Consider the following 25,914-nt stretch of genomic DNA (forward strand, 5'->3'; position numbering starts at 1 on the left):
GCTCCTGACTCAGATTCCACAAAGTAAAACAGGTGAGATACTTGAAGCCCCAGAAAATAGCAAGGTACCTGACAACAGCTGAATATTCTATACACACAGATATATGGCTTCTTGGCAGAGCAGAAACAATCCAGCTCCTTCTCAGCTGTTGGTATAATACAGCACTGTAGTGCTGACAACAAACATTGCACTTTGCAATTCACTAGAAAAAGGCAACAACATACTTTCCTGTAAGAAAAGTCACTACAACTTCTAAGGGGTACAGCAGAGGGAAGATGAGAAGATTAATTTCCCTGGATTCTGAAGCACAGCCTAGGAGCTCCTCAACCTTGAGCTCAAGGATTCATTATTTTATGGAAAGCAGTACAAGAACTAAGCTCCTTTGTACATGTCCCATTCTGACATCTAAACAGTGACACAATTTCCACATGAAAGGATAATTTAGTCCAGTTGGTCTAATTTCACTTAACCTTGCCGAGAACAAACTCGAAAATCTGGCATATACACTGTGTCCCACAAGCTTGAAACAAGGTTGTCACTTGAAATGCAAGATACACTTGGAACTACCATAGAATGTTGCTATAGTCTTGAAAATGCATTTTTGCCAGCCTAGACAGTGTGGAAAATATCTATTTCAATTAGTATCAACATAGGCATACCTTCTCTAATGACAGGAACCTTTCTGTATTACTGAAAGCATGTTTTACAATAAGGCTTCAGTCATCTCTTCAAAACAACATGCTAGATGGAAAGCTTATTAAGGTGCTTAATTCTGCCTTTCTTATAATAGCAGAATCTTGATATTCATACTTCTGTGTTAAAAACTGGCATGTTGGTACAAATTACAGGCAATCATATTGGAGTTTTAGCTAGAAGCGCATCATGCATGTGTTCTGCCCATCCTTCCTCGATGTAATTAAAGAGAACTACTCATGAACCTTTATTAGAGCAGAACATGTATTAAGTGTATCAGGCAAGGGAGAAAAACTTTTGGGCCTTGTAGACACCATTCAACTTAGCAAGCCATAGCTGGTAGAGTTTATCAGAGAAGACTATCTTCTTGTCTATACCAACATATTTCTCAGAGTTAAAGATGTTCCAACTTCATGCCTTTCATGGCTCACCAGGAAAAGACTGCATTTCAGAGCATCCGTGAATAAAAGATGTTTAAAAAAAAGAAAAAAAAAAAGGCTTTCTTTTATTCTTCTAAACCTGGTAACACCTTCCTTGTACAGCTCCATCATTAGGCACAAAGTTGCCTTTGGGGGAGAAGGTAGGAAAGAAGTCTGGTATACTAGAATTTTTACACTCCTTTCAGTTTAAGTGATTAATTACTAATGTTATGAATGCTAAGGTTATCTGAACAGTGTCTAGTTACTTAGTGATACAGGAATATTTCAGAAAGGTGCTAATGGAGTAGCTGCGCAGCTCTCTCACTTAATGAAGTCCAGAGTGGACTGCATTCAATCAGAAGTTTTTCTTAGACATTTCAGTTAATTGTGAATTAGTTCCATCTCTTTACATTAACTGAAGTTTACCATTTTGTGCTCAACTTGTGCATACTAAAAGTAATTCATAAGTTCTTTAAGTTCTTGCATTTGAGAACAGCAATATATAAATTGCAGTTCAAATACATCAATCATGAGCTTCGTCTTCAGGTACAAAGCCAGCATTTTGGCATTCAAATGTTACATAGCCAATAGGGAAGGATTAACCTATTTCTGGCTCTTAGAATCAGGGCTACTTTTCAAATAAAGAAAAAAACTGTAATGAAAAATTATATATAAGGTCAAAGAGTATTTGAATATCCACGTCAGAAGTCTGCATATCATCTTTTGATTTCCTATGTAATTGACCTCAAATCCACAACTCCCAAAATTCAGCCCACTTACAAAATCAGATATAGAAATCATATTCTAAGGGTCATGTGTTCTCAGTTTTATAACAGTGATGTTAAGTGGCAGAACTAAAACAATGAAGAGAAGGACTTCCTCTTTACTTATGCATAGCAAGTCAGAACAGTCTTTGGGTAGTCACATTTATTCATTTCATATGCAAAGTGGAAGGACTACTTACACTTGAAAAAAGTTAAACTACCTTTGAAGCACATTTTCCTTCATTCTATCTTTTTAAAGTTTAGACAATATCTTTTCTGATGTTTTTATAGGCTCCAAGATTACAATAAAATCTACCATCCACCAAAGATCTCTTATAAAAGTATTTCAAAACATATATATATATCTACCTCATATTAATATGTAAAAAATAAGATTGAGTTAAACTGGCAAAGAAAATCAATGTTCTGGTCTCACATCTTTTATTTTAGTTCTAGATGGTTCAGATGGCTACCTCAAAGAAGTAGATTTAAATAGACAATTTTTTAAAATGAAATATAAATAGCACTTTTTTTTTTTATTTTTAAAAATAGTTTTGAATTGAATTATGGTTGTATTTACTGGACTTTTAGAATAAATTTGTTTTAAAAGCCACGGCAAAGGAAGATTTAGAAACAGTGTGAACCAAATTTCTAAATCAGTTAATGTGATGACAAAGGGTCATTGCTCAAAGTCACCCTTAGTAATCTTATTAGAAGATGCTTTGAACATGAATAAAACACATTTCTAAATTCAAAGATGAAATGACTATTAAAAATTAAACTCATTTTTGAAAAATAAAAATCCAAGGTGTTAAAAAAAAGCAGACTTTCTTTTAAACATTGCAGTGACATGCCTGGATTTTTAAAAAACATCAAAGGCTTTAAATACTTAAGAAACCTCAAAATAGAAAGGGCTGTAATCTCACTTAGCTACTGCAGAAGAGTGAAATTATGTATTAGTCAGGGCTGCAAAGATGAATTTCTTTTAGTCAGTCTAATTTTAAATGGCAGTGTATGACCCTGTCAGCTGATTCCTTTCTTAAAAAAACAAAAGGTGTATAAGAAATGTGAACAGTTTAGCATCCTACAGCGAGACTCCTATTCATTTTTACATGTTTTTGATGAGTACCAGACTAAGTCTGAGTAGTCCGATATGTAAGAAATTCCCCATTTGTCACATTAAAGACAGACAGGTTTTGGGGTAGGTTTTGTTTGCTTTTACTTAAAGGTATGTAGTCCATATCCTCAGTTCCATTGAAAAATAATTGGATCCTTAATCTAAATAGCAATTAAATTAAGTGTACATAGTTAAATGGAAGACAGGATACATAAGAAAAGTCAGCAAGCAAGCAGATCACATGGAAGAGTTGAATGAAACCTGAGGTTCTCTATCAGTAGCTTCTGCAAAATAAATTTTATGTCTTCATAATTCCAATTTTACCATTAAATAGTTCACATCACTGAGATTACCAAAAGAATGGAAACTAACATTTAACCCTTACTACTAAGGATCCTACCATAGCACAAATAACAGAGTTGTCATAAATATTATGGAGTGTTTTTCCACACATCTTCAATTTAAATGGAAAAAAACCCAAACCAACACCCACAGAATGTGTGCTTCCTCCATGAAGACATGCATTCTTTTGGGGACATGGGAGAGGTACCCCAATGTTTCCCTTGCACTTCAGTGCTGAACAGAAAGGAAAACATTTCGATAGTACTGTAGTGAATATATACAGCTAAAGATTTACAGAGTCCTTTCAATTCCAAAACGTGTCAAGATGCAGAGGGGATTTGCTAGTCCTCACTACTTCAAGACTTTCACTGCTTATGGAAAAAAAAAACCCAGTATACCTATACCATCTCAGTTTGTCCAGTAGTAAAAATACTCCTACCTGTATTGAAATTGAAAAATACTACCACCTGTATTGAAAAAGAAAACACTGAAATGCCTTTTTTTTTTTTTTTTAAAGCCAAAAGAATATTCTACAAGCATACTAAAGCCTCTCTTTTTATCTGGCGTTTTACTTCTACACTAGAGTAGAACATTGCAACAGCAAATTTATAGGGTTGTCTCCTCTTTCAAAGGTCACAGCCATTTTAAAACTTCAGACTGCAACATGATCTATAGCAGCTATAAATCAGAATTAAAGGGTATAAAAACATAAAAGAAAGGCTTTAAGATACAATTTGGTTTATTGTAGCTATAAGAGTAGTCACATGAATTAATCACATAAAAAGACTAAATTTTTGATGAGGCAAGAGCTATCTTTGTGAAGTTTACTGGGTCAGCAGCATGAAAAAAACATGCATTTACATTCATGAATATCAAAAAAGCAACTAAATTCAGAATTAAGTTTTTCAATTTTGGTTTCCAAGGGCAATATGAAATGGTGACTGCTCTGGGCAGAGCAGCTCATTGTCATCATCTGGAGGGGGTCAGGTCTGCTTCTGCTGCTTTTACTCTGGACAGATGGCTGAAAAGAGATCAGTTTCCAAGTTTGAACAAAACCTGTTACTCTTCTTTGCAAATAAGCCAATTTCCAATTCTACTCCAAGCAACATTAACATAGAAAAATTCTAGATAAATATAAATTGTCTGCTTGATTTCAGCTTCTATTTCATACATAGTGTCAGTATGAGGTAAAATAAATGAAACAAAGATTTTCAGGGGAAGAAAGCAAAAGTCAAAAAATCCAGGCTACTTTTAACTGAAATCAGTTATTTTTAATTATTAGAATTTGATATTGGGATTTACAATATAAATTATTTTCATTTTAAATGTTATGTTTTTCTTAAAATTTATTTTTAAAGAAGAAAGGCAACAGCACTTACTAGAGCTGTGATACACAAAACACTCAGGACGGTTGTCAAGAGCTTCATTCAGAGTAAAGAACTTCAATCAAAAAGAGAAGATACCCAATGTCATTTACATAGACCAAGCCAGCAACTTATTTCCTGATTTTGTATGATTCTAACTCTCCTGTGAGCAGACAGGTAATCTGCGCTTCACAATGAGTGAACTGTGCCTAGAGAGGAACTGAAGTTGTAAGACATTTTTTGAGACAGAATGCAGAGCTTCAGTACCAGGCTTTGACTTTTCTTCTTTTAGTCAAGTAGTCAATTTGTCAATTGCTACTGTGGTGCGTTGCTGCTTAATAACTGGTTTGAATGTTCACTCACATGTGGATTGTTTTGAGGTTCTAGTTGCTCAAGTTTCTTGTCTTTGTTGACTATATAGAAAAGATACAGCTTGAAAAACCTTCCTTAATAACAGAAGGTTTTTCCAAAACTTGATTACTCATAGTGGCAGAACAAATTTTTCTCTCTCAAAAAAAAAAAGTTTCTGCTTAGTGAGAGTATGCATTTTCCTGGGAGATCAGAATGGTTCATTTTACCAAAAAAAACTACTGGACTTATCAAATCCTCTAAAACATTATGTTTTTCACTTTATTAAATGAAAACTGCACAGCTTCCATTGGTATACAACAGACTACTGATTATACTATCTCAGTATAATCAGTAGTCACATACGTCATAGGCCCCCAAACTAGACAGAATTTGTATGGTATAAAGTAGATAAAAACTGCCAGCCACAGCACTGAGACATCCGATAGACACCAGTTCTCAGCTGCTCCCAGCTTTTGAAATCAGCGAGAGGCACATACACTGCCTTGGGCAGAGGCATCCACAGCATCTTCCATTCCAGCACCTGATGCATTCCCATTGCCAGTCCTAACCTCCAATTTGAGACAACAGAAGTATAATTTGGGATATTACCTTTGATAAATGGCTGATTTATATATTTGGATGATATTGCACTAGTTTTATATTACTGTATCATTATCTTAGGGGTAGAATTGTGCACATCACTGCAGTGATTATAGGAACAGAATACAGAATATTATAAATATAATGCTTATAGAAATTTATAAAGAGAGCACAAGCTTCTAATGCATGAAATGATTACAACTGATTGGGGGGGGGTGGGAGTAGAGAACGACTTATTTTTTAGATGACCCTCAGAAACAGTGAATACACTGCAGTGCTAGTACAGAAAATCTCTCTTCACCACCACCCCCAATCATCACCTTGAACTTATTTCAATGATTTGCAAGAAGAAATTGGTGCTTCATAAATTATTAGTAAAACAAGACATAGCACAAGCTATTAGCAAAGCACAAAATATTATCAAGTCCTCAATATCACTATTCAAAGGACTGCTTTTATCCTGGAGTCCATAATACTCACAGATCAATTCATATATTTCCATTTACAAAACAAAAGAAAAGGCAACATTTAATGAAAATAGTATTTAGATGGGGAGTGGCAGGGGCACAAACCACAGTAAAATCTACTTGGCTTTAGAAGTGGTTAATGAGAATCAGACAAACATTTAACTGCTTCCACCTGACAAAAGCAGTCTGGTTACTTCCTATAGATAAGTGATGGAAAGCTTTTTCTGTACTTGGATGTGTTCAAATTCCAGGTAATGCTTTCACTTCTCCACTCTGGTTTTGCTGCCTTAAATCTTGTTTTAGTGTCTTAGGCATTAGTGGGTTTTGAAAGAAAATTTAGCTAGATACTGTGAACTGACAGTCATTCAAATCAATTAGCAGCATTTTCTTTCATATGTATACTAAGAAGTGACAATAGTGAAGAAGGAACATATTTTCAGTCTGCTTAGGAGTCTTCTAGCCATTATCCTATGCAAAATTTCAGTATAAATACTAGCTACATAGAATTATTTAATGTCATTCACTTTAGCTTAAATATCCATTCACTATTTAAATGTATCATCAATAAGAGACTTGTCAATCAGAATTCATATTTTCTTCCCCATACAGACCTTTCATAGTAGGTACAAATCCAGTGGGACTCTATGCCAGACTGTATTTTTACCTCCTGAGTAGGCCATGTGTGATGTGTAAGCTACTTAGTGACTCAGCTTGATCTAAGCAGTATAATATACATGTACACTCAATTAGTATACCATATATCACAGTCTAATATATTTATTTCTCATCCACAAAAATGACAGAGATGCACGCCCCTGAAAATGCATGACTCAGTGCTCTTATTTAGGAAGTGTCACGAAATCAAGTCATCAAGCTCTATGTGCTTCCATTTCACTAAATACAAAGCTTTCTTTAAGAAAGGATCTGCATCACCCAAAGTAAGAGCTAAAACAGTTAAAATTCTGAATTTAACCCTGTCCCTGATTTGGATAGCTGATGATATGTAAGATTCATCTTTGATTATTAGAAGATAAATTCATAGGGCTCCTCCTTTCTCTTTGAGATCATCTTTAAGAACATTAAGATTTAAAACCTGTGATAACAACCAAGTCTAGCGTTATTAAAATTAATTGCTCAATAAATTGAAAAAAATTCAATTTGCATGTAAGTTGGTGTCAGTTACCTATACATTAGGGAATACACAAGACATACTCCTGAAAAATCTAAGAGTATATACAATATTCATAAAACTCATAAAAGAATGCATTCTTTAATAAGGCCTATCTGTAACATTTCCTGTTTCTGTCCAAAAGTCACATCAGTAAACTTGTCTGAAATTTGATATTTTTTTTTTTTTTCTGGCCACCGTCAATTCTTCAGATTACTGCATCATTTAACCAAACACTTGTCTATTTTCCATTTAAGTCAGAGGTATATTTTTAGTCTAAATAAGTCAGAATTTCAAGAAGTTTTACTGCAGGTAACACCTGCACAACAATGAAGAAAAAAATATGGGCACTATACACAGGTAAATCTTATTGAAAAATCCTAGTCAATTATTTCAGCATCTGCCCAAACAAATTTACTGCAAGTTAGTCAAGAAAGTGAATGCTTGGAATTGCTATTTAAAGAGAACCTACTGAATTAGGCATTTGATTGAAAGCTTGTGATGATGAGTAGTGATTAGCAGATGCATGAACCAGACTCCAATCAGCTGCTCTTCAGATTTTGGAAGCAGCAATCCCCTTGAGACAAGCCTCAAATATCAACTGTGACTTAACTCAATGTACTCTAATAAAATAGATCGTTCATGTAAAGTGTAAGAAATCCCATTGCCATCTTAACCCTTCCAGGCATATGACCAACAGAGAAGCATATAGATGATTTATGGAAAGACTGTTCTGGGAAGAGAATATTATGCAACTCCAACATGTGACCTTTAGTTTTTCCTAAAGAGTCAGGAGGCTTATGAAAAAAACCTATCAGTAGGTGCAGATGCAATGGATATGAACTTCAAAACTGGCTTTGCTGGAAGCAATGGATGTGGTCTAAGTATCTCTCCTAGTGTAACCTAGCCCATCAGTCAAAGCAAAAGTGAGTGGTATTAGATACAATTTAATAGAAAAGTGATACATAGACTGCAGACCATGATACAGGCTTTCAAAGTAGCCTCCTTTAATTGCTACCAACAAATCAATTGGATCTTTTAGAAACCTGAATTTTTTTCTGTGGGAAATTCAAGGCCTTTTGATGAGACTACTAACCAAGTTATGAGACATCCCTTCTTCTTCCAATAATCACATAGTCCAACAGAAGAAGTCTAGAATTAAGGCAGTTTTGAATACAGCAACATACCTTCCATGTTGACTTTTCTTGTAAAAAAGGTATTTTGCTTCTACCAAAAACTTCCGAACAGCCTCTGAACAGTTACGACTACAAAACACTTCTAGCAATTTATTACTAATGCTATAAAATGAAATTACATGGTTAATTGCTGTCAACCCCCTAATTATATAAACCACTTTCCAATAGATTCAGATATGAAAGAGGCTGGTTGACAGATGCATATCCAGGCTGAAATTGAAAACATGACACAGGATTGTCTTTACAATTTTTTTCTGGAAACTCTGGGGACTAGCACATTAATGAGGAAGAACATAAAACCAAGTTGTTTTTCTAGCAAATTAGAAGTGCAGCCATGAGAAACTGTAGACTTGTATTCATCTTCAGAAACCAAATACTAAAGTCTTTATTTTCATGTGGATAACAAGCAAGTCTGACAGTACAATTTATCATATTAGCAACATGCACTGGAAAAGCTACTCTAGGACTATCACAGTGCTTGAACTCTCACTTTTGAGCCAACAGAACTTTTCCTGCTTAAATAATCTGCTTGAGCAATAAAGAGGAACCTAGGTGATGGAGAGCTACTGAATTTATTTCCTGTATAACACATTAGCCCCAAATGCATATTACTTCTTCAAAAACCAGAAAAGTTAGTCCTTTATTTGTCTGTTGTACACATACAACTTATTACAGTACACAGACATCGTATTATCCAATGTGATTTGACTGTTGATCCTAAAAATACATTCATCTGAACAGAAGAACTACCAAAAATACCAGGACGCTGGTGAGTAACCAAGAATCTGTTGAGGATGTACTCCAGCCTATCAGAGATATATCTTAAGAACTTTTAAGTCTTTGAGGGGGGGGCAGGGGAGGAACAAAAAAACAAGGCAAAAAAAAAGTCTACACATAGACAAGTGTCCTGTAGACTAAAAGTCAACCACAATTTCTTGAGGACAGACCCCCCCCCCCAAAAAAAAAAAAAAAAAAAAAGAGGGATAAATTTATTGATAGGACAGAGGTCTAAATTTGGACAACAGCCTTCTTTTGTGTTATAGGCAGAAAATAATCTGATTTGGTCCCATTACATAAAATCTTACAAGAGACAACTATACTTTGAAGAATGTCTTACAGAGTATTACCAAGCATGTGGTGTGGCAAGATCAGTTCTTACAGAATAATAATTGAGAGCCAGAGCCACTGTCAGTAATTGCAGCCCAACATCTGCTCCTCCCAACCCCACCACCACACCTCAAAAACAGTCCTGAAAAGGAGCCGATCCGGTAATTATGGGCATTACATCAAATTTGTCATGTCTTGATTGGAAAAAGCTTTCTGACACCACATAAGGAAAATAAAGAAGAGAGGGAAGTAGGCAGAAAGGTTGAAATTGGTTTTTGAAAAACAAGGTTTTTCTCTCATAGGAACATTTGGTTTATATAGCTATATATATAAGGAAGACAGAAGCTGCTGCGGTTGGATTTACTCTGCTTTATGACTTTGTACTAGAACCCAGAACCCCAAATTTCATTATTGAATTCTATGCCACCCATTCTTTCTAAACTTGCACAGCCTTGGCTCTCAAAATAAAGTTTTCAGTAGTAACCTAAATTACATTAGGAATACTTGGCTACAATCATTATATTCTTCTCATAATAAATAGCCTTTATTTACTTATTTGGTTACTGTAGTCGTAAGCAACTAGTAAGACTGATAGAAACACATTTACTACCAAATCCTGTGAAGACTATGGATGCTGATACCCTTCTGAAAAGACCTGGTCATTCCTTAGTTGCTGATTGAAGAAGAGTCAACAAATGCTAGAAAATTGTGGTTTCTTCAGGGATAAAAAAAAATTCTATAGCAACCTAGCAATTCTGAAAGAAAACAGCATTTGTTGGAAGCAACATGAAAGGTGGGAGAGAATAATCCTGCAACGCTACTTCAGAATCAGATTTGTTCTGCTTAGGCTTGATTGCTCAAAAATATTTTTATATTTTGCTTCATCAGCTTCTTGTTTACCCCTAGAAAAAGAAATTAGAAATGGCATAGTTTTAGGGACAGAGGTTCTTACATGAAGCAAGCTCCTTGAATGCTCTTTGATAACTGGCACAGCAGTCTCCAAGACAGACATTCTAAAATCACCATTATCAGTATACCACCAAGAATCCTCAAACATTTAGGACAAGGCAGGAAATCGTGTGAAGATCTTTAAAAAGGGAGGCTTAAACAAAAGTCATCGAAAACCTAAAAGAAAATTCTGTACAAAAACAACCTTAAGTTACACAGCTACAGAAGAGCAGATTAGTATGTACTGCATTTTGCTACCACACATTTTGTGAATTGCGTTGATTTGGAATTATGCTGCCCTGCTGTGGGAAGACACAGAGACTACAAATGATATACATGACCTCAGATGTCAATGGGTAAAAGACTGATACTGCGCACGTGTTGGAACATATGTAAACAAAGTTTAAAAAAGATCTTGCATCACTATTTGCCATACAGTATATTTCTGGGTAAGGAATGTCAGTTTCTGTTCTAGCAAATATTACGATCTCTGACTTCAGTTTTTAGAATACAGAAATTGGCTAGGCATTTTATGCTGACTTTGGTAGTATGGCATTAGATCAGTTAAACCAAAGCAATTAGTTTCAGTACAATAGATTGCTGTATTCGGACAAACCAGATACTTCTTGGAATATGGCTGATGAAATTAGAATTATGACTCCATACTTTCTCCTTGCACCCGTTCATTCTTGCTCCTGTGGCAGAAGCTACTGTTGCCACTGCAGTGGCAATGGAATTAACCATGCAAATGGTCCTCATCCATGAAATCAAGATCAGTTAGAAGACTACTAACAATAGTGTTGCCCTCTAACATTACTTTAGAGATCATCAGGAAGGCTCATACAGTCTGTCCCACCAGTTGTTTTAAATTAGAGCATGAGAATCACTTCATAATGTTACTTTGTGCAACTTTGCATACACTATTTTCTTCATGAGATGTTGTTCACCCTTAGTGTCCCCTGTGGAGCAGTAGGGACAAGTGTGCTTATTTTTATCAAATAACAGAATAACTAACTGAAGAACAGGGAAAACACAAGAGGATCAGACTGCTGCACCACACATCTGAATCAACTGTAAAGCCAAAGCATTTCTTCTGTTCCAAACCCATCCTATCTCCAAGCTCTGCCATGCTTCATTTTCTCACTCTAAATCTCATCTTTGTCCAAACATCAGTCCTCCTAAATGGAAAGGGACAGAGGAAGAATTTTGCATAATTTTTGTCATTTTGAAATATGTTGTGCAGTTTTTAGTGGTTGCTAGAAAAATCATAGTTCACAAAGTTAACATAAAGAAAAATCAGTAAAGGCTTTTTAAAAAGTTGTTTGAAAGCTAGCAATCTGTTAAAAAAAATAAAAGAATGTTTTTGAAACAGTTGGCACCATCTGTTTAATAAAAAAAAGAAAAAAAAAAAGACTGAAGCATTGCTTAACTCAGCAGACCAGCAAATAAGTAAAAACCCATCAATTTCTATTTCAATAAAATATTAATTATCTGGATTTTGCCAGAGAGAAATAGACTGTGTCATGGTAATGTGTAACTACATTTGATAACATTCTTCAGCGCAAATTTCATTATTTCTCAACATCTCATAGGTACTCAAAAAATACTTAGCCACAAACCACATTTAATTCCCAAAACTCTGTGGTGAAAGCCAAGTAAACACATTACGAACTGGGCATCTGCTTACCCAAGACCAACACATGGCATTTATAATTTTGCCAGTTCCATTACTAACATATCCAAACAGATACCAAAGGAAGTAATCCAAAGACTTTTCAGGCAATGGGAATGAATTGGCCTTATTCAGAGGCAAAGCATTAAAATCACCTCATGGATGACACCAGAATAAGAACATGGTGCTAAGCATTACAATGCATTGGAGGGATAAAAAGAAATGTTAAGGCAGTAATACAGATGCTCAGAACTAGAAATACAAACCTCTTATACACATTGTCAGCTGTTACCAGCTTGTCTTGTCCAAGTGCACAATACGCAATTTCAGTGACAAAAGAGCTGAGTGCCACTGGTCCCTCTTCTCTCAGCAACATAAATATTGAACTCACCAGCAACCAATGCATCCTGTAAGGGCTGTTTGATCTATCAGATGACTTTGGTTTTATTATAATGACCAAAACTCAACCACTGACCTAGCCAGATTGCTTTCCCAAACACTTGCTCACAGTGTATTCTGTGATGTTAGGCAAGACTCAGTAGTAAGGGTAACAAAAACCTAGAATATCTGGGAAAACAAGAAAACCTGGATAATACAGATAGTATAGATGTGCTTGAGGAATATGGTGCAGACACATCCATGTTGATCTGCGATCCCCCAAGGTCCAAAATCATAATGTTGGCACTGCACTGAAATAAGCCTTGTGTAACTCACCATGCTGGAGATTGCAGTTCAGCATATTTCACACACAACTGTGTATGTCCATCAGGTCCAGCACTAAATCTGAGGTACTGTGCCTAAGCAGGGCTGTGGTGACACCATCCTGCTCACGATGCCAAATCCAGAAAAACCCTTGTTCAAGCTCAACACTGCAGGAATGTTTCTGGACTCCAGCTAGTCCTGAAAACAGCTTACATGCCACTGCACCTAAGCTAATCATACTGACTAATAAATTAGCTAATAAGGCTTGCTAGAACTGACTACACATCGATGGCCTGACTTGCTCACTAAGCTAACCAGATAAAGCCCTCAGGGGGGTGGTGATGGTGGGGGAGGTCACTAGACTGTAAGCAACATTTTATTTTAATCTTTCAGATTTCATGCTTGATCAGATTAGCCATGGCTAATAGTTCCTAGTTCCATGGCTTTTGTTCCTAGGCCTAAGAATATCAACAAAGTGCTCCTAATATAGTGCGACTATAGGGAAATCATATATTGTACCAACATAGTAAACATTCCACAAATTCAGTAAATTACACCAATAAGTAGATACTGGAAGACTGTATTAATACAGCCAGAACTGTGAGGGATGTCATCACCTGGATCTAACTATGAAGACCAAAAATGATGATGTAAAATGGCTCCAGTGTAAAACTTAGCTGAGTATGCTGACCCATGGCATCAACTACTGATGTTGTCTGCTCCAAACCTCTAACTAAATGCTTATCAAAGCAAACAAACAAAAAAATATTGAACTTTGTTGTAAGTCCAGACACTGCCTACTGGTCTGACCCTACAAACACGAAAGAGTCATGAAAAAGGCTATCCATCAAAAGGACAGTAAAGTCTGTCTGGAGGTGATGGCATATTTTCAGAAAGAGCAGGATTCAATTTTACTGCCAGTGGGGCACATTCAAGTAGGTGGGAGAAGCCTTGGAGGTCAGGCTTTATTAATATGTGAAGAAAGATTAGCCTACTCATTATCCCCACTGCATTCCAACAATCCATTTTTCTTGTTTTCCTTTGAGATTGCTAGCACACAAACACCAACTCATTCTCTCCTCTATCATTTAATCTGTCTTTTTTTTTTTGGACATATTTTCCATTTGAAAGAATCATATTCAAAATGTCAGAGAATTTACAGACTAGCAATGCAACATGGAAGAGAAAATATCTAGAAAAAGGAAGAGAGAAAACATTTGAATTCATGAGTATGACAGCTGAGTAAGTCATGTCACTGAATTTTGCATCAAGCATAATTTCAAATATCTCTTTTCATTTCACTGTATTTTTTAAAGAAATGCCTCGTGGTGCATCAAAACAGCTTAAAATAAAAAAAGTTTAAAAAAAATTATTTTAGTTCTAAAGGAACTTTTAATGAAAAACAGCAGTGGAGACATTTTATTGTGGTACTTCTGTCAATGATTCCATAATAACTTTTGAAAAGAAGTACTCTTTATAAATATAAAGTAGACCAAAAAGCTGTGGGAAAAAAAATTATAATACACATTCAAATTTACCTTTTGACTCCTGGTAATAACATTCAGTCTTCTATGCAGATGCTCCCTGTATGGGATCACAGTAAATCAAGTACATTTGACCTACCAAGCTTAACATGACTGTAAGTGAATCTCAAAGACAGGAATGCAGGACGTATGATGCTGCAGCCCTGATTGATAACTAAGAAGTCAGTTATAAATAAATCTGGAACAGTTGGGATTGACTGTTGTTTAGCACTTTCAGACAGACGTTCAGGGCAACTGGCAGGGGCTTTGAAAGCTGTTTCCTGTATTAGAATCATGACAAAAATAGAAGTGAGGCTGCATTCCCTTGCCTTCTGCTAAAATAGATCTTACTCAAAAACATTTTTACAAGTTTGGCGAGGCATAACTAGTCCACTGTCAGATACAGAACAAAATCATAATTGGAAGTCCCATGTTGATGTACCATGAATAGTTACTTATTGAATTAATAAGAACAAAAAAAAAAAGAAAAAAAAAGTTGAGAGTAGTAGGAGATATTAGGGACAAGGAGAAGCTGGTTTTACTACTTTTTTTTTAACTTGTAAGTGAAGGTACAATCAGAATTCACTAGCCAGAAGGCCCTAAAGACCTTTAAAAATAAAATAAAAAAGGAAAATCATACTTTACCAACTGTCCTTCGGAATATATGGGGTTTTTTTGAGGTTTGGGGTGTTTTGTTGCTGGCTTTGGGGATTTTTTGTTAGTTTTGTTTTTAAATTCAAGAACAGATGTTGCATAATAAGTACTGACAGCAAGGCTGAGTTGTGAGAATGGAACAGGAAAGACGGAGCATGTACAGGTTTTTGTTCTGTTTTTAAGTGCCCCAAATACTGTTTACAGGGCAAGCATTTGTCACAGAGTTATCTTGCCTCCAGCACTTAAGCTTCCAGATAAATTAAGTTGGCTTTTATTTGTGTGGTTTTTTACAGTCAAAATATATCTATCAAAATATTGTAGGATTAGCTAGTTCACTGACTGAACAGCCCATTGTTCTGCCAAAATAATCAGTAGCCTTAATGAGCAATTAAGAGCTTTCAGGGTCAGTGAGAACAGAAAATCTTAACATATAGATCAGAAATTCTGTGTATAACTTCATGCTACTATTTCAGGTCATGAGTGAACTCCCACGCTATATGCAAGAGGCACGTGTGACTGAGAATTGAATGTATGTAGTATAATACAAAATCATAGGAGAGACTAGGATACAATAAGAGCAATTTGATTTAGCCAAGTAACTCTCCCAAACAGGTTTCCCATAAAGTGGTCTTTCTCAACCAAAACAGGTCTGCATAGCGTTTTGCTGCCCCACATGCACGCGCTCTAAACCACCTCAAACTAAATCAGCTCCAACCTAGAAACTCTGTGACAGTGGTGCATGATGCCAGCTTGCCCTCTCTTAGGGGAGCTCCTTGCTGCAGTTCAGTACCCAGTGAGCCCCAATGCAGACCTTGTGGTTCTGAGCAGGATCACAGCTTCTTGGGTCAGAACACACACAAAGCAGGCTCATGCTTCTCTACAAAATACTGTGTACCCAATCCACCAGTTACTTCCAGCTATTATTCCTACAGTTTCTACACTATGCAAACTGCAACAGAATCAGCACTAGGAAATTTCTGCAACTTGCCTTCTAAAGTAAGCCTAGTATAAATTAAGGCACAATTCAAGGACTCCAGGCTTGCTGAAGAAGTACACACACAGGACCAGATTTCAGTCACTGAATTGTGTTTTTTCCATCACAACTGCTGAAAAATATGCTTGTTGAAAGAGAGAAAATTCATCACAAAGAGTCAAATCTTTTCTTTGTAATGGATTGCCACATTGCAGACGTAGTTTCCTTTTACCAGAACAGCCTGCATAAATGTATTTTAAACTAATTACCTTTAGGTGGAAAATATGACTTGCTTTCAGCTTTATGAGGCCAGTCCACCACAAGAGGTCCAAACCTACGAAAGCTGGCAGTGATCTCATCTACAAGAAACAAATGAGGCACCTTAGAGAGAATCTGAAGACTGACAGTGGCAAGGTAAAAATTCTTAATTTAAAAAGGAAAACAGACTATTTTCTACACCTATTAGGAACAGTGAAAACTGCAATAATGTACATAGACGATGCCTAAGTATTCTTTCACCTCTATGGTATATATGGCTATTTAAAAAAAGTAATATTACATTCTGCTAATGAAAGTTTGCAGCAGGATTAAATGGAAACATGATCTATCAGAAGTGAATATGCTTCAGCTGCAGTCTATTTCTAATTATAGCCACAAAGCAGGGTCAGATGCAGCCACATAGGACTGACAGAAGAGCTACATGTCAGTATGGCCACTCCTTGTAGCATGCCCTAGAAAGCAGGCTGCCTCAGGTCATGCAACTGTGGGGATTTCACCTTCCTCAGCCCCCTCTGGAAACCTGCCTTGAATTACTAAGTTGCTAAATTCCTTTGGTTTTTAAGCATCAGTTTAGAAACACTGTGGAACACACACATCTCAAACTATCCTATAGGACAATTTTGTTTTACATGCAAATGCTTCAGAAAAAAATTATTTTAAGTTATTTTTTTAAAAAAATCTTTTTTCTCAATGCATTTATTTATGTACTTTAAAGAAAGAATTAGTTTAAAATTCTGTCTAATGTGACACTAGATAGATCAGAGTAACAATCCATCAGGAGAAGTTTGAAGACAAAGGTAGTGGTTTTCCAATTTTTTGATTGCCGTTTGAGATGTGTCCAGTTTATCTGACCCCATGAGCTGCATGTCATTTTTCAAGCGACTAGAGCAACAAAACAGATATTGCATAACTCAGGAGCTGAAGGAAAATGGTGTTACTGGAGTAGACCTCTCATGGAAGAGGGTAACAGCTCCCAAGTGGCCCCATTACTTCCTCGCAGGATAGGCTGGGCATGTATTTTGATGCTGAGTGACCCAGCAATGTTCACATCAGTTGTACCTGATGGCCTGCTTCTTCTTACAGCTGGGGATTCAGACTACCCAGCAGTTCCTGTATGAACAGTCCTGCAACTCATGATGTGACATGGGAACTGCATTTGAGCTGTTTGTAAACCATAGATTGGCAACTCATACTATTTCTTTATTCAAGTTGCACATGGTTTAGGCTTCAGTTTAGTAGATCAGATTCAGAGATCCCTCTCTTTACATTATAATGCATCTTCAAATTCCCTATGTATGCCAATTGAAGCTAGATAGTGGTGGATTCCAGTTATATGAAAAATACACCAAAAACTGTCACAATTTCGGTTTGGGAGTCAGGGTGTGGGGGGGCACATGCAAGTAGAGCAGATACTGATTAGGACTGAGAAAAAACCTGATCATCCCTACTAAGCTGGTTATTATTTTGTAACCATATTAATTGCCCTACATTTGTCAGCTGAACACTACATATATGCTGGATATAAGAGCTGATTAATTAAAAACCAATTTATTTTGGTAAGGACTGTATTAAGTCAACCACATCTTTTAAAAAGAACAGGGTAAGACTATGGAGGAGTGACAGTACCCACTAAGTTCCCTTTTTCAGCTTTCCCACTTTATGTGGGAACACATGCTGCTACTGCAGAATGGAAGACCTGCTATGCAGGCATTTCTGTCTCCATCTCTTCTGATCTACAGTACAAAAGAATGTCAAGTAAATTCTCAGGTGTTGCAGGGGGTGGTGGCATGTGTTTGTTTTAAATAATGCCACAAGCGACATACCTGGAAAATTACATTTGTTTTTATGAAAATCTGACCTTTTTAAAGTAATTATATGAAAGCCAATTCCCACATCTCACCAATGTAACTTATTCACAGTACCTTCATCAATGTCAGGAGGAAGACCTCCAACAAACACCTTTCTAGAATAGCGTTCCACTCTTTCACCATTCTGACAGCGTGTTGGAGAGCTGAGACCAGAGGATAAAGACTGATCACCGTGACTGTCGTCTAGGAAGCCATCTTCAAAAGGAAAGAGTGAAGACCGACCTGTAACAGATTTTGTAGTATCTATAGTTAACGCTATTTCCTGGAGAATTAAATATTTAAGTAAAAAAACATTATATTTTCCTTTTACTGTTTTGCTTTAACAGAATTTGCATTAAAGGACCCAGCTAAGTGGTCCAGTTATCCAAATAACATTCATTAGTATTGCTGCTATTTTTCCAAGACTATGTTATCCTTACAAGACAATAAACCTAATTTAACTTTAAAACAAACCCTTTCAAATGGCTAGCAATGAAAACCAAGTTATCTGATGAAATTGTGTGTCATAGCTATAGAAAGAACCTTTGTAAGATTTACATTTCAAACCGATTCTTAGAGATTTAAATCTTCCATAAGAGATCTTGAAGGAATGATCTTAAAGAGCAGATCCCTCAAGCCATTGCACTGCAGAGCAGGACAGTCTCCTTCAGAGTGCTTTACAGGGTCCTAACCACAAGGGCTGCATCACTTCCTCCTCGAGTGAATGGAGGCCCAGTCTGAGTACGGGGGCAAACAGCAAAATAAACATAGAAAAGCTTTGTATTGTGGATATTAAACATATAGGTGAAGCAAGACGCTTAGCTAACAAGAAAAAAAAAAAACAACTTGAAAATCTTATTAAAAAAACCACAAAAAACTTGTGCTTGAAGAAAAAAGTTGTTAGCTAGGGCAGCCTGTCAAGCTGTTACTCAGTGTTAAAACACCCTTTCAGTAATGAATTAACAAAAAGCAACATAAATGGCTGCTACTCAGTTTGTTAATGAAAAGTAAAGAATTTGTGGTCATCTGATGCAATTAACTTGTTGCTATTACTACCAAAGTATACACACATTATCTTAAGAACAGATTTATTAACCCAGAAGATAAGGAAATATGCAAAGTCTGTAGGTAAGCAACACCGTTGAACATGCCAACTTCAGAATTTAGTCATTCCCTATACCTGAGTTAAAAATTAATTGTGCAATGTACAGAGATGTATAAATGGGAACCCCATCTCAACTCTGAAAAGGCTAATTGTCCCCTCATGTCATGAAGTATTGCTCCCAGGGATGGAATTATAATTAATTGATATAAGCAGTTTATAGGGGGATTAATTACAAATATAAATAGCAGGGCACATAATTAAATTCAAAGGTAATGGATCACATGAAACTGACTTCCAGCAAGACCTAAGGAAGAATTAATACCATACGGGTATTAACAGCACAGGGAAGCACAGGAAATAAAAACAGGGGCAAGGAGAAAAATCAGAACATGCAGAGGAACACTAGTCAGAAAAATGTATACACTGAAAATATCAGTAATAGGGTCTCCAGTAGTAAAGGACAGATTACAAAAAGAACCGGCAATGCTATATATGGAAAACAAGCTAACAAACAAAAACCAGGAAAGATGTTCTGACTGACACGGAACACCAGCCTGATTTTTTATGAACACCAGGCACTAAAGTCTTATTTATTAGAAAGAATATATTGAATGCACAACCTTGACAGAGATCACAGATACAAAAATCCACTGAAGCAAAAATCCTACTGTGCTTTTAAGCACCAACATAAAAAACAGGGTAAATGCCACAATCAGAGAAGGATTTAGAGATGCTATTCTTCGAAGTCTAGTATAACTGGTTGTCACAAATGGTGGGTTTACAGCATAAAACAGGAAAGACTATTGATGAATATTCCATTAATGGACAAACAGGTCATGCACATACATAAACATATGCATTTCAGCATAAAAGAGAACACATGCATGAGAAAAATAATAATTAGGAACGCTAAGATTGTGTAAGAACATCAAATCAGAAAACCCATTGAAAAGTAGATTTGAGAATATCTGTAAGAGATTGACATTACCAAGAAGCTAAATAATCTTTTAATTCCCACCCCCGCAACCTACCTTCTTGTAAAAAATAAACAACAATCATGAGCCATTAGTGGAATTTGACATATCAAATTAATAGATACTAGAACAAGGTATTCAACTGAAATACAGGTCTAGAGAGGAAGCCAAGTACGTGCTGAGTTCTGAAGGAAATAATAAAAATGCACAGCAGCTTGAAAAGCAAGATATCACCTCTTATGCCAGATACTTGACAGTCTGCAAGCATTGTACTCCTCTTAAGTAAATGCAAAAGATGATCTAAAACTTTATAGTTAAGTCAAGTAGAGTTAAATATATGAAGTATATATTTTAAATAATGGAAAGCATACAGACAAAGGAATAAGGAATGATTGTTCCCTGTCTCTTCCAGTAAGAGGAAACTAAAGCGCATTGAACACAGTCAGTACACGGCAAGGCTGAAAGCAAGTCAAATTGTGAAACCCCTTGCCACAGGCTTTTTAGGATGCTGAAAAGTCTATGCAGGTTCAGAAAAGGGAATGGCCAAGAACAGGAGAAAAGCCCATTCTGAAGCAATAAATATTGAGATATCACCTCAAGAAACCTTCAAAGGCAAATCTCTGGGACAGTATTACGGGAAACCATCACTAAATGCCCTCTTTTTATACTCCTGCCCCCTCCCCTGGCATCTCTGAGTTGTCAGTGTAGCAGAACAGATTTTGGGCTGATTTCCCATAGCTGCGCTTATACCTGTACCTGAAAAACTGGTTGTAAAAGTTAAAAACAAGGTACCTAAAAGAACATGACTCAACAGCTCTAAGCATGATACCTACAAAGAAATGCTCGCCTCTTCACTCAAAGAAAACAGAGGATCAAGTAGAGAACTGATAGGTTATGGCAAGCCCCAAGAAATTTCTGACAAAACCTCTTCTTACTGAAGATGCTTTGTCATAGTGACAGAATCAAACAGTAATTAAAATATCAAAGTATAATAAACATGAAATGAGTCCCTACACAGATTCGTGTCTGGGTACTCTGCATATTACCACAATGCAAATGGTAAAAACAATAATAGATAGGGATATATGGGAATATTTGATAAGCCACACATCATTTTTTAACAGACTATTGTAGAATTTCATGTTTCTTAAGGTTAAGAAAGCTCAAAACAACATTATAAAATTCAAGGTAATGAAAAAGCATGAACATCACAGACTTCAATATTGTATGAATAAGGCAAGTCACAAAATCCCTAACATTAATGATAAGACACATGCACACACACACACACACACAAATCTACTTGTTACTATAGAAAAGCCTGAATTTCACATAGGAAACAATTATTATGGAGTGAAACATGCTTTTTGGTAGAGGAAAAAAAAATTCTGAAGTCCAGCACATTCAGAACTTGTTTGCCCTGTTTTGTCATCACTACAGTTTGTATAAAACAGACTACGCTGTATTCGTCACAATTGCTACCACATTACTATATTTCACTTCTACAAGTAAACATGAGTTGCAAGAAGTTAATAGTGTCCAACTGATTCCCACCTCCTTCCCTACTTTGGTGCCATTTGATCAATCTGGAAACACTTGCCACAATCTTAAAATGAAATTAAACAGCGTTCACATGCACAGAGAGTATACAATATTATATACTCTGCATAGTTTCCAATTTGTTTCAGTACCATGAGAGCACGGAAAAACTGTAAGTATTAGGATGCTTTCAACATCTGTTAACAATAGCGTGTCCTCTGGAAGCAGGGAAAAATAGGAAGGTAAGTTTGTGGGGAAAACTTAAATATTTACCTTTTGGTTTAGCTGTCAAATAAACACTAAAATCAGTCAGCTTTGAACAAAATCAGCTCAAATTCTATATTACAAAGTGTGTTAGTATAGCCTGTACAGCCTACTACCTCAATTCCTATGTATATATGCAAACTACAAGTTACTTATTATATGCTATAGGCTTCCTTGTATGGCTAGGTTTCTCTCCAACTTCTTCACAAACGATGCAAATTCTGTATTTTGAAAAGGAAGCAGTCACATGCATAGCTGTCACAGAACATACATGAAAAAGAAGATAAAATGAAGTTTAATGCCAAAGTACCCCACGCAGATGGCACTACCTAACTCTAATTGTTAAAAGCTGCAATCTTCACTGTTATTTTCTCAATAAAAACCAGTCTGTGTAAGTACAGCACAGTACATAAATGTAAGCTACATTAGCAGCTTTCTTGGTAGTCAGCGAGCTTGCTATTGTCCATGTTCATTAATCGCTCAGAATAAATTCATATGCAGCACTGTACGTTTGTAAAATGTTTTCAGTCTGCTTTTATTTTTTAAGGTTTGCCTATGATGAAATAAATTCAAAATGTGCTCAAATGTTGTATTTTTTTTATTATTATTATCAATATTCACTGTTGAAGACAGTTATTAGTACTGGTATTCACAATGTTCTACCTAAGGCAATCCAATGTAATACTCAAGATTCGATGAAAGGTGTTTCATCTAAGAAAAAAGTATTTTTGAAACGTTCAATGCACTAGTTAAACATTGCACTTCTACCAAAAAATCCCAAACCTGAAAACAATCCTTTTTTTGGAACACTACACATTTAAAGTCATAAATACGTCTCATGAAAGAGTCTTTACATTCAGTCATCCTCCAATTCACTAGTAATAGCAACACACTTGAAGTTACCAGCTCAAAATCATCATTGCTTTAAGCTGCTATTAAAAGGGAGATGTTTTGCAAATGAAGAATATGAGATTGATTTATATGAAGCAATTGATCAACCAAATAATGTTAAAATTGGTAACATCATCTTATGATAAAAGAACTAAATATTTATTTTTCCCACTATTCAGCAAACAAAACATTTAGTAAATACTTTTACCTCTTCTCCGCCCATAGCTCCTGGCTGCATGTAAACACAGAAGAAAATTGTCGGTACAGCTGTCATTAGGTTTAGCTCCAAAAGCAAAGAAAATGTAGCTTCTACTTCTTCTCTTTTTCCCCTCCCACCATAAAGAAGGAAAAGACATTCAAAAAGTGCAAGATGAAATTTAAACAACCCAAGACAAGAGAAAAAGTTTGAAGATGACACAGCCAGGAAGGAAAAAAAAAAAAAAAAAAAAAGAAGAAAAAAAAAAAGAGGAACATACCTGCTGTGCAAGTTTTCTACATAGCAAAGGTATTAAAAAAAATAAGGCATATCAGACTTACAGTACTATAAAATAATAATTTAGGATTATGGTTTTAAGACGCAATAAACATCATCAACAGTAATCCTAATTAAAATATTTCATTTTGCATTTTATTAACTAGTTGTGGAGAACATATTTTCTGATTATATTTCAATTTAAATTATTAACCATCTGTAAATACTAAAATCCTACCAAAACAATAGGAACTCAATAGCCAGTATGTTCAGATGAATAAAAACAGATTGACAAAACATCTTTATAACTACCAGAATTAATACAGTGTTTAAATGAGACATGCATCAATGGCAAAATCCACAATGTTGTCCAAGTGCAGACGCATATTTTGTGATACAATGGGAAATGCAAAAAGCAGCATTTTTTGATCTGAAATTTTAGAAGACCAGAAATTAATCTGGAAAACAGTGCCTTCTACACAGGGACTTCAATCTGGCACAGAAGATATCTGTGGTCTTCCAAGGTAATCAAATGTGGAAGGCTAGGGATCAGGTAGAGTTTTTCCGTATAAAGTGAGCTTAGGCAATAGGTTTTGTTTCTTTCTCTCTTCAGTGCAATACTATTTGTGTTCCTCCTCCTTCCCAACCCCATCTCTTATTTCCAAAACTAACACAATGCCTTCTGGTCCTGCCCTACACGCCCAGGTTTTAGGTGTGATTCCTTTAGCTCTCCCTACAATACCCCTTAGCCCACTTCATCTAGTTCCCACTCCCTCTTCTATATCCCAAGTGTCCTCTACCATAAAACCTTCCATTCTTCCTGTTTTTCTAATTCCATCTTCAAATGCACGTCCTGAGGTATCCCACCATAACCCTCTGCTTTCCCCACCTACTTTTCTTTGGCCAGCAATTACATGACAGATCAGTTGTGGCTAGGTGAGAACTAGTCATCTGCTGACTGGTCCCCTGGCTGTCACCTCTGAGTGGCCCCAGGCTACCCAGAGCAAGGCTGAACCTCCTTCAGCACAGGCACTAGTAACCTCTCTTCTACCCAAGTAGCTTCTTCCTCAAGCCCTGAAGAAACATGGTCTCGGACACCATACACCTCCCGCCATCAATGAGGCCACAAAAGAGCAACTATGTGAGTATTTCATTAGGGGGATTAAAAAATTTCAAGGGCTACGATGAACTGCTTCACAATTTATGTTTAACATAAAGACAAGTAGAAGCTGTTAATGTGAATAACTATGCAGCCACAGTGAGGTAGTTGGTAAGCCCTGAAACAGACTCTGATCCTTGCACAGCAAGTGATAGGGAGAATTAATACTAGAGTTGGCTTTGCAGCAAGAATAAAATTAATCCTCCTCATTTCTACTTACTGCTAAAGCTGTATTTCATTACTTATTATGATGGCAAAGAAACACTGTCAGACCTCATGTAGCAAGTCCTTGTCTTGCTGAATGCCCACACACCAAAAAATAAGCATGTATCAAGGTATAGCTATCAACACGTTTTGAGAGTAATTTATTTGAAAGATGTTTCTCAAACAGAATGCCACCAATCTAAAACTTAAATAAAGAAGCATTACTTTAGTATGAGTTGAAATAGACTTCTATGTTTCTTTTTAAGAAAAGAAAGCTTTATATGCTTAATGTAAACATTTAGGCTCTGAACAAGATAACAGTACATGATGGCAGAAATCTACCACAGACTTCTGTAAATTTTAGAATAACCTGTTGCCATTCATGTATTATAACACTTCTATGTTACCTTCTATGTTACACTGCACTGCATAATATTACTTTTATCTTATATATGCACTTACACACATAATCTTTATGTCCATAAAAAAGTTTTACTGAAGGTATATTTACAATTGCCTATAAATTCTAGGGGGAAAATACTGCAATCCACTTAAACAGGAAGACAGTCAGCCTAGTCAGCTTTTGCTGATTTAAAAACATTGCATCACATTTACACACTCAAAGAGGGTGAAGTCTCAGCATTGTTGATTATATTTTATGTGTGTGTATACACACACACACACACAATTTGAAAATGAACTCAGTTTTATCCAGTGTTTACATTAAAAATGTTACTTTTTCCAACAAGCTGACAGTTATTCAGCACGGCAACTTCAGAATTTCAACACACACTTTATGTTGTTTACACAGGATGCAAAATAAGAATGTGTCATTTGAAACAAGTTAATAAAAAATACCCATCTTGTTCATAAGTCAAAGTTCAGAGCACAACAGATTTAATAGGAGGAATGGTTTATCAAGTAAATTTCATAACACCTCCAGTTTGAGTAAATATTTTAGAAAATAAACAGTTTAGAAATTGTTCTTGAATCAAGACATTTGGGAGCCAATAAGAAAATTGCACTACTGGTATTTGCTCCCAAAATAGTACACACCACCAATGAAGCTATTCCCATATACTGGTTTTGGTGCCAAATATGAACATGCTTTTGAACAGAA

General features: G+C 36.0%; 1 protein-coding gene across 6 annotated transcripts in view; it reads right to left on the bottom strand.

Annotated features, from left to right (window-relative positions):
* Positions 1–25,914, bottom strand: part of CPEB3 (cytoplasmic polyadenylation element binding protein 3) — a 99,889-nt gene that overhangs the window by 17,099 nt on the left and 56,876 nt on the right. For 4 of the 6 annotated variants that reach the window (XM_030031538.1, XM_030031535.2, XM_030031537.1 and 1 more), the window contains exons 5-7: positions 23,168–23,191; positions 18,262–18,429; positions 16,330–16,419 (exon numbers count right to left, since the gene is read on the bottom strand). In XM_030031538.1, coding sequence (XP_029887398.1) covers positions 16,330–16,419; positions 18,262–18,429; positions 23,168–23,191 — 282 coding nt within the window. The remainder of the gene's footprint in view (positions 1–16,329; positions 16,420–18,261; positions 18,430–23,167; positions 23,192–25,914) is intronic. The other 2 variants (XM_041127487.1, XM_030031534.2) reach the window with 1 other exon arrangement.

This window comes from Aquila chrysaetos, chromosome 11 (assembly GCF_900496995.4).
Source record: "Aquila chrysaetos chrysaetos chromosome 11, bAquChr1.4, whole genome shotgun sequence".
In the NCBI taxonomy this organism is placed as follows: Eukaryota; Metazoa; Chordata; class Aves; order Accipitriformes; family Accipitridae; genus Aquila; species Aquila chrysaetos.